Raw genomic sequence first — 9755 nt, 5'->3', positions numbered from 1 at the left:
GGCTGCGACGGGACAGCCCGCGGCGGGGACGGGACAGCCCGCCGGCCGGCAGGGGGCAGCACCGCGGGACCGGCCCGACCCGGCCCTTCCGGCGGCGCGGCGGGCGGCGCTGAGTCAGAGAGGCGGCGGCATGCGGGCGGCGGCGGCGCTGGTGTCCGCGCTGTGCTGCGCCCTGGCGCGGGGCTCCGAGGACATCGTTGTGGGCTGCGGTGGCTTCGTCAAGTCTGACGTGGAGATCAACTACTCCCTGATCGAGGTGGGCGCCGGCCCCCGGCCCGGCCCGCAGCGCGCCGCGGCCGGGGGAGGGCGGCGGGCGGCCCGCGCTGCCCGTGCGGTGCCGGTTGCGGGGCTCGGCCCGGGCGCCGGGCGGGCTGCGGGTTTCTCGCTATTCCCTGGGGACGTGCGGGTGCTGCAGTGTAAAAGCTCTTGGCTAGAGAATGCCAGGTTCCAGCTTTGCTGGCGGCTTTTAACGTAGCTTGTTTGTCTTTCCTGCGTGTTTCCTTCAGGTGAAGTTGTACACCAAGCACGGCACCCTGAAGTACCAGACGGACTGTGCCCCCAACAACGGGTACTTCATGATTCCCCTCTACGACAAGGTGAGGGACCGAGCAGGAGCTGCCCCTGTGCCCCGGCAGCCTCAGGACACCACCCACCCGCGAAACCTTGGTGCTGGGATGTGATTTGGTTTGGTTCAGACCAAACTTTCAACTGTGTCTTTTCGTACTGTGATGCTTATGTCTCGGTGCCAAGTGTTATCATGAGAAAAAGCCGAGTAACTTCAGCTGTGGTGTTGCACTGGTGCTGTTGGTCTGAAGTTGCCCTTGCTGCTGCCAGCAAACCCTGTGCTAGCAGCTGTGCGAACTGCCCAGAAAGTATGGGCTCCTACAGAGTACACATAAAGCTTTCAGTTATCTACCTATAGAAATCAAAATAAATCGGCATGGGAATGTGTTTTGATATGGCTGAATCAATAATGAATGACTTAATTGCAGAGAGTAAAGATATCTTAAGAAAATAACAGTACAGGAAGCTCAGAATGTGTCAAATGTTTCGTGTCTGTTTAGGCTGGAAAGAAGTTTACATTCAAATTAAATACAAGCTGCCTTCAGATGGTGTAAGTCTTTTGCTCTTTTAAAGGGCTAGTTAACTCAGGGATCAGAAACAGAATCATAGAATGGTTTGGGTTGGAAGGAGGTTTTAAAGATCATCCGGTCCAGCTGCCAAATAAATCCTTCCCTTCCCAACCTGAGAACATAAGATGCTTTCTGATCTCAATGATTTCGTTCTTAGATCTTTGAGCCTTTCCGTGGATGAACTGTAGAACCTATGCGGCAGAACATGTGTGGTGCCCGCAGATTTAAAGAGGATCTCTGTGTAGATTAATACTCTTTTGGTGCAGAGTTTTTAATAGGGTTGAAATTTTGCTATCCCGTTTGGGCAGAATGGTTGAGTGGGACGTCCTAGTGGAAATACTAATGGCTAATTTAGAGCACATCTGTTGGGGCAGGTAGAGATAGATCTGAACAGTTTCTAACATTGAGCTGCCTAAACATGAGCCAGGTTTGGTCTGGAAGCAGTATAAATATGATGATACATAATTTTTGTTCTTAGCTGGCTGCACATGAGCCCAGCATCCCAGCCTGTCTGGGCAGATATTGTTGCTTCTTTGAACAAAGCATCATAGGTAGGAGGAAAGGAGAATGGGATACTTGAGTCTTGTGTTACTCTCAGCGGCATGATGCTTGTGTTCTGACTTTTTTTTTTTCCTTTCATTTTTCATCCTTTCAAGACATTTCAAACATTCCATCAAGACATTTCATCATTTAAGACGGTTATTGCTTTTTTATTTTTAGGGGGATTTCATTCTTAAAATTGAACCTCCCCTAGGGTGGAGTTTTGGTAAGTGCTTGTATATGTCTTCTTACATATCTTACGTATCTGCAGTGTGGGACTTAACTACCTCTAATTTGCAGTTGGCAGGGAAAATCAAGCACTTTTCAAGAGAGATAAGCCCTACTGTATGGTTTTAATAACTAAAATGTGCTTACTGTACAAAAAGAAAATAAAGCTTTAAGGTAGACACTGAAAAAGTAACCATGAACTGATTTGAAGGAATGTGGGGTTTTGATGGAAGTCGCTACAATAGGAGGGGGAAGAAGGGTTTTCAACATCAGGATTTGCAGGCGCTTTGACTTCGTTGAGGCAAGACTTGCAGAGCAAAACTTGTGGCTTTGAGTTACTGTATGTCTGTAGAAAGTTTTGTAAAGCTAAAGTAGGATTGCTTTGTGACTGCTGTCAGTAACTACCATGATGTTTCATTGTTCTTCCCTTCCAGAACCAACCAGTGTAGACATCCATGTGGATGGCATTAATGACATTTGCACAAAGGGAGGTGATATTAACTTTGTGTTCACAGGGTTTTCTGTGAATGGAAAGGTTAGAGTCTTTTAACTTTATTTATTCCATCTTATGCTGATTCTACCCGAATAAAAAGCATTCTACTTCCGTTCTGCAAGTCATTTTAATCAATTTACACTCTGGTTTCTTTTAATTTTGACAGGTTCTCAGCAAAGGTCAGACATTAGGTCCTGCTGGAGTCCAGGTTGTACTGAGAAATGCTGGCAGTGAAGTAAACTTACAAGCAACTGTTACACAACCTGGAGGAAAGTGAGTAGGGTGGTGCATACTTAATTCATCTGTTCATTTACACAAGGTTCTTCAGTTCTGCCATATTGGCTGGGATTATAGTAGTTCTGAAATACTTTTTTTCTAACATGTACGTAGAACCTGAATTGTTTTTCTGTAAACAAAGTTTGTGACTGTTTCTGGAGAGCTGTAACCCCTTTCTTGCCTTACAGGTTTGCTTTCTTTAAAGTGCTTCCTGGTGAATATGAAATCTTTGCATCTCATCCTACCTGGATGTTGAAAGAGGTTAGAGCCTACAAAAGTTCTGGTTTACCTGTTTAGTGAGGGTGGACCTGCTAGTCTTGATCAACTGGTGTGAGGAAGGGGTTTTGTGACTGGACAAGGTTAATGGAGTTTTTGTAAATTTAATTTAGGTAGTCAAGAAACTGCCTTGTGCAGGCCCAGTTTGGAGATAGTGGGCCAGCCAGGGAAGGACTGGCAAATGGGCTCTTGCTTTCTGTCTTCTAATCCTATACATTTTGCAGGAGCTTGAATATCGTAGCAGATACTCTGATCCTTCCCTTTCAGGTTGCTTGCTTTTTGAGGAGCTCTGGGATCCTGAGCAATTCTAAATAAGTAAAATAAGAAAAACACTCTTGTGAAGTATCTTTGCTTTAGCGTCTTTGTGTTTTGAATAGCCTGTAGACCCTTTTTGAGTACTGCTGCTCTTGTCTCTGTTTCTCTTGTGGAATATACAGCTTCTGATTGTTACTTCAGTGCTCTAAATGAGGTCTAATGCCTACTCTTGATGGAAATGTATGTGTTTCTGTATTTCAGTCAAACACAGTGGTACGGGTGACAAGTTCTAATGCTTACGCTGCTAGCCCTCTGATTGTTGCAGGCTACAATGTTTCTGGGTCAGTGAGGAGTGATGGAGAACCAATGAAAGGGGTCATGTTTCTCCTTTTCTCTTCTTCGGTCACTAAAGAGGTAATGGCGTATCAGTACCTTTTCAATATGAGTATGGACATAAATAAGAAGCAGCTAAATAGCTCCTAGATACATGTTGCCCTGATACTTATCTCTGTTCTTCATTGAGCTTGGCTTAGAGAAAACATAAACTGTACAACCCCTCAGGCTGTATTTTTTGTTGGTTTTTTTTTTTTTTTTTTCTTAAGTTCCCCCCCCTGCCCCCAACAAGGCAAATACAACATTTGCATGCATGCTGAATTTTCACGACTTCCGTGGAATTACTCAGATCAACAACAGCCATCTGTTTAAATGTTGGCAAACTTGAGGCTTAAGGTCTACGTGGGTTTTGGACACAAGAATGTAGAAAATTCTTTTTATTTCAACTCTTTTGAACTCCTCATTATTCTTTTCAAACAACAGGGTTCCTCAACAATCAGGCTGTTCAGGGGCATAGAAAACTTAATACTTCAACTGAAGCAGGCAACAAGTGCAAAATACAATACGGTTCACAGCATGTTATTGATCTGTATCTTCCATGTGGGTTAGGTTGAGGGCTACGATTGGAAGACAATATTTTTTCAGTTACACCTTTTTGCATGTTAAATGTTGGTTAGTAATATGTTCCCTGGTGAGGATGACACTTCTCCATGGCAAAAGACCAGTTTCTGGAACAAGACACAAGATGTTGCCAGACAAATCTTGAAATTTACTGTACAGTAGCTGTTACGTGTCTTCAGCATGACTTCTTGACTGCTCTTTGCCTTCTTGATGTGAAGACAATGTTCAACAGCTGGTATTGCCACCTTGAAAGTGTGTTATGAAATGAGTGTGAAACATCTGGTCACGTACTGTGATTTGTTATGTAGAGTAGAGCTCTGTTCTATAATGTTAAGCTCGTCCACAGAACTGAAGTCAGTTAATGTTAAGACATGCAGTGCAGTTCTGGGATTATATAGAATATTATATATTTTGAACTGTCCTACATCCTCCCCCACCCCCAAATTTTCTCTGTTCTCGCATGAGAAAAAAAGTTGTATTACATTTATTGCCACAGGATGTTGTGGGCTGCAATATTTCTCCTGTGGATGGATTCCAGTCAAGAGATGAGTCTCTCTCCTATTTATGCAATGTTGTATCAAAAGAAGACGGATCTTTCAGCTTTCTTTCTCTGCCAAGTGGGATATACACTGTGGTAAGTAGCTACAAAGTTCATTGCTTGTCTATCCATTGGGTTGTTACCTTTCATTTTCTACACTAGATCATGCATAACTTTGTAGCTGCTAAAACAGAAAGAGTTGAAATATTTCTAAGTGGATGGAACCTTCAACCTAAAGTATATGACAGTGAAGTAAGTTGCTGTGGTAGGGCTCTGCGGTAGGACTTAGTTGCAAATCAGGCTCTGAATTACCTGAATACATTGGCCAGTCACAGAATAACACCTAGAGGCTGCTGGGACACTGCAAGTTTCACTTGGCTACAGCCACTTCATGTCCTTTAAGCTCTCTGTTTTCTGTTTTGCCCATTCTCATTATTACGTCCGGGCAGTGTGGGAGCACGGCTGTCTGCACGCTGCCTAGAGTGATGGTCCTGCATTCTCAGTCTGCACACTCTAGAAGTGGGATTCAATGTGTTCTTTCATTCCTTTAACCCTTGTAGTGATCATATAGTCTCCTATCTGCAAGCTTTTGCACATCACAGTACCTTTGCTGTATTCTGAGTAGAGGGTTACATTTCCGTCTTTTCAGATAATCTCATATGATTTCCATCAGTTGATCTTGAAATACCACCTTTTTTCTTGTCTCCACCCCTCTCAGTTATTTTTTCCGGATAGTTTGCAGCCCATTGGCTTTTCATAGAGGTGTGTGATGATAATAAACCCATGGAAAATGGTAAAGGAAAACAGTTTTGTTGTCATAGCTTCTTAGGAGTCAAAGCGATGTGTCATCTTTCAGATACCATTCTACAGGGGAGAGAGAATTACCTTTGATGTTGCACCATCTAGACTGGACTTCCTTGTAGAGCATGACAGTTTACAGATTGAGGTAAGGCATTCAGAGGAAATAATCTTTTTGTGCTATTCATTCCCGTCAAAGTATAACTGATTTTAGCAGTAAGTAGGTGTGTTTATAGAAAAACTTCTTCGTAAGAAGTTTGAAGATGTCTGTTACACATACCCTCTTGCACAGCATATAAAGACAGTTTCCAGCATCATGCTGTATTTCTACACTTCAGTCCCTTTTACTAGGAAGAAAAAAACCAGGGAAAAGCTGTGTGCTATGCTCACTTTCATGTCCATGATGTGGACAGGCAGTGATCTTTCAGGTTGTTTAAATTTCCTCATTCAGCGTGCCAGAGCTCTGGAGAAGGGCCTGTAGGTTGTTATGGTTTGCGGAGTGCCTGGTGTGATGGCATTATGATCTGTCATTTGGGCCTTCTGAACTGTAGTGATGCAGATAAACTGAGAATCTCTTCCTGTACATTTTTTTTCCTAAAGCTGGAAATAAATTCCCTTTATATGTATGTGTGTGTGAAAATGGTCACTGTTGATTGCTGTAGGTGTGTGTTTGCTTTTACTGAGTGAAGATTAATGTTAGCTTTTTTCCCATTTCAGCCTGTTTTCCATGTGATGGGTTTCTCTGTCACAGGCAGGGTGTTGAACGGTCCTGAAGGAGAAGGAGTTGCTGATGCCACTGTGACGCTGAACAATCAGATTAAAGGTGTGCACTGGTCTTGGTCTTTGTTGCTACAGAGAAGCCTTTATTAAGCTCAAGTACAGGACATAATACACTACTTTTGTTGCAATTTATTTGAAATATTAAAGTGGTTTTCATGCAGCTGATTAATTTTACATTTTCTGGCTTAGAGGAGAGTATTAGGTGTTCATTTGTTTTGCTGTTGAAGACCTTATTTTCTTTCAACCATATGCCAGATTGTGCTTTGAAATATGGAAATGAAGACTGGTCTAGTAAAAAAGGCATAGTACTGTCTCTTTGTTGTGCAATGTAAATTAAAAATAGCCTACAGCAGTGCATGCCCTCTGGCTCTTTCAACCCATCAGGATAGACAGTCAACACATGCTCTGTTTTTTTAACTCTTCTTGTTATTTATTACAGTAAAAACAAAAGCTGATGGCTCTTTCCGCCTTGAGAACATAACAACAGGTACATACACAATTCATGCCAGGAAAGAGCATCTGTTCTTTGATACTATTACCGTGAAGATTGCACCAAATACACCTCAGCTAGCAAACATCATTGCAACAGGGTAGGTACTGGTGTCATGATTAAAATGTAATCTGATATGTAGACAAGGTCTTGAAAATGGGTGGTCCTTTCCTATATCATGCCCAGACTTGCATACTGTTGTCAGAAGCTAAGTGTTGCTTGAGAAATTCAAGTTAATAGCACAGCATGAGTGCAGGATAATGTTTTGTCCAGAGTATTTTGCTCAATACTAGTTAAGGTTTAGAGCACCCTCTTAATAACCTCTCCTGTGCAGGTGAAGATGCTAAGACATGGGTATATTGAACAATTTTAGAATGGTATGTGAACCAAGAAAGGAAAAGGGATCATGGTTGTCTGATATGAATTGTCTTTTTCTTGTTTGTCATTCTTTGACTGCTGGGCATAAGCCTGTGTAATGGTGATGGGATGATTTTGGGGGTGTCAGGCTGCGCAGTAGTGGGAGATAGAATGCAAGCTGAGGAAGACAAAAGGGGCATGGTTCTGTGTCCAGGAGCTTCTCCTAAGGAAGAAATAGTGGCACCCTTTCTGAGAAGTGAAGACTAGGAATTTACTGAAGCAAATGGCAACTAGTTCATACAGACTTAGCTAGCTAATCAGAAAAAATCCCTATGTGCTGTTAAATGATCAGTTACAGGTTTTTGCAGTCACTAAATATGTTGTGCTGTTGAAGGTGAAAAGCAAAGTTTAACAGCTTCTAATTAATTTGTCATATTGTCTTCTGTATTCACAAACGTAGGTGTAGTAGGGTTGTGTTCCAGTGAATTGCCTATCATATTTGAGGTCTTTGACACAAAACATTTGAAACTATTTAAAAACAGAGAGATGGCAAGCCTAAGTCAATTGCCTGCCTAGCCAAAAAATAAAAAAAATAAAGGCTTGAAGTGATTGAGTTGATGTTAGAGAAGTGTGAAGCAAGTTGCTTGCAAATAAAACCATAACATCATGGTGACTTTGTTGTAAAAGAAAAGATCCCATTAATACATTTTGGACTTGTATCTAGTATCTCTTTGATATGAACACTCTTTCAGAAATCCATTCCAATTCATGTGTTAGTACCTCAACATAGCAAGGTTTACTTTGTAAGGACATTTTAAAACAAGTATTTTTTTATGAGCTTTGTCAAATCAAGATATTTATTCTGACGGCTCTCTTGTATTTAACAGGTTCAGTGTGTGCGGCCAGATCTCAGTAACTCGTTTCCCTGACACAGTCAAACAGATTAGTAAATACAAGGTAACCATGATGCCTCAGGACAAGGACAAAGCATCACTGGTTACAACAGAAACTGACCCTCATGGAGCATTTTGTTTTAAGGCAAAATCGGGTACATACAATGTTCAGGTAAGAATAAGCTTCCATCTCTTCATTGTAGGACTATTGTGAGGTTTTAGAAGACTTTAAACATTTAATTTCTAAAACTTGAGAAGCTGAGTTTAGATTTTCCTCTTTTTTTTCCTGTTTGCACTATTTAAACAATGACAGTTATTTCTTTTTTTTTTTCCTTAATAATCTGAGATTTGCATGCTTCTTGTCCATTATGCCTGTTAAAAGGAGATCAGGAGATCAGGCCATTGGGGTTGGAAGTTCTTATTTCTCTCCTCTTAGTTGTGATGCCTCTTAGACCACTCCTTATCGTAATGTATTATCTTGTGAGTGAGACATGTAATGTGTGCTTTACTCAGGTGCCTAAATGATTCCTGAGATTATAGATCACAGCAGAACCATCACAAATTTGCATTGTGGGAGGTAGTACAGACTGGAAGATGAGGAAGTGCATGGTTATAAGGCCTCTAACTATCCTCATAGATAATGAAATAGCCTAATGTAAACGCAGGTATATGTGTTGGAAGTGAAATTCACTTAGACTTTTGAAACTGAGCTGTTTGGAGGATTTTGAGCTCAGTTTTATTGCAGTTCTTTGGAGGATTTTTAATACAAAATACTGAAAAGCATATTTGGGAGGCTGGTTTGCTTTGCCTGGGCTTTACAATAAATTTCTTTTTTTTTTTTTTATTGCTGAAAAGTGGATTGAACTCAGCAGAAGGGGTGTATTTGGTCTGGTATCTAAAAGCTGATGATGTTTTCATGTCATGTACTCTACAGGTAATTATTCCAGAGGCTGAGACCAGAGCAGGATTGGCTTTGAAACCCAAAATGTTCCCTGTTACTGTTACAGACAGACCAGTAATGGATGTGACCTTCTCTCAGTTTTTGGCATCTGTCTCGGGGAAGATCTCTTGTTTAGGTAAGCCAGTTTTGAAAGTGAAGTGGAAATGGGAACAGAGCAGTTCAGCACTGCACATGTGAATGAGTACTGTTTAGATCAAGACACTTGCTGTGGTTAGCCCCATTAGTAGATAAGTAAAGTTAACTTCCAGCACATAGATAAAGCAGCTCTTTCTTTTGGGAGACGTTACAGCCTGGTAAGTTACCTTAATAAACTGTGGAGTAGAGTTGTCCACCTATTTTTAATACTTGCTAGGAATAAGCAAGCATTCCTTCCTCAGGGAGGAATTCTGACCTGTTTGCCTTCCTCAGAAGATGGGTAAGTACTGGAAGGAAATGCTCCTGGCGGACACTAGGGATACTGTATATCAATCAGAGAAGTACTGGAGGTACAAAAGACATTTTTAGGGAAAAAAACCCACCAAGGTAGTGCATGTAAAAACTTGTAGGATAGAGGGTCAAGCTGTTGACGGAAGCTTGCAATCTCTGTTCTCTTTCATAAGCTTTTTGTCTTTATTTTAGTCTGAGGTTCCTCTCTTCTATTTTCCTTGGATTACCTACTGATTTCAGCGAGTGATGACTGGAGCTTGACTTTTGTGACTTTTTAGCCCTTCCTTTTTCCTCTCTGAATCCTCTCTGCACTTTGTGTTCTGTCTCTCAAGTGTTTAGTGGGCCCTGTAGTCTCTG

At 41.7% G+C, this 9755-nt stretch overlaps 1 protein-coding gene across 1 annotated transcript in view; it reads left to right on the top strand.

The window, feature by feature from the left end:
- Positions 1-93: 93 nt before the first annotated feature.
- Positions 94-9755, top strand: part of LOC102059979 (BOS complex subunit NOMO1) — a 28782-nt gene continuing 19120 nt past the window's right edge. Inside the window, exons 1-13 of the mRNA XM_055706939.1 lie at positions 94-256; positions 507-596; positions 1854-1899; positions 2336-2436; positions 2561-2667; positions 2859-2931; positions 3463-3615; positions 4652-4789; positions 5550-5639; positions 6209-6314; positions 6711-6861; positions 8006-8183; positions 8946-9087. Of these exons, the coding sequence (XP_055562914.1) occupies positions 131-256; positions 507-596; positions 1854-1899; positions 2336-2436; positions 2561-2667; positions 2859-2931; positions 3463-3615; positions 4652-4789; positions 5550-5639; positions 6209-6314; positions 6711-6861; positions 8006-8183; positions 8946-9087 (1501 nt within the window). The 5' untranslated portion in view covers positions 94-130. The remainder of the gene's footprint in view (positions 257-506; positions 597-1853; positions 1900-2335; positions 2437-2560; positions 2668-2858; positions 2932-3462; positions 3616-4651; positions 4790-5549; positions 5640-6208; positions 6315-6710; positions 6862-8005; positions 8184-8945; positions 9088-9755) is intronic.

This window comes from Falco cherrug, chromosome 4 (genome assembly GCF_023634085.1).
Source record: "Falco cherrug isolate bFalChe1 chromosome 4, bFalChe1.pri, whole genome shotgun sequence".
Taxonomy (NCBI): domain Eukaryota; kingdom Metazoa; phylum Chordata; class Aves; order Falconiformes; family Falconidae; genus Falco; species Falco cherrug.
This window is presented reverse-complemented; position numbering and strand designations above follow the sequence as displayed.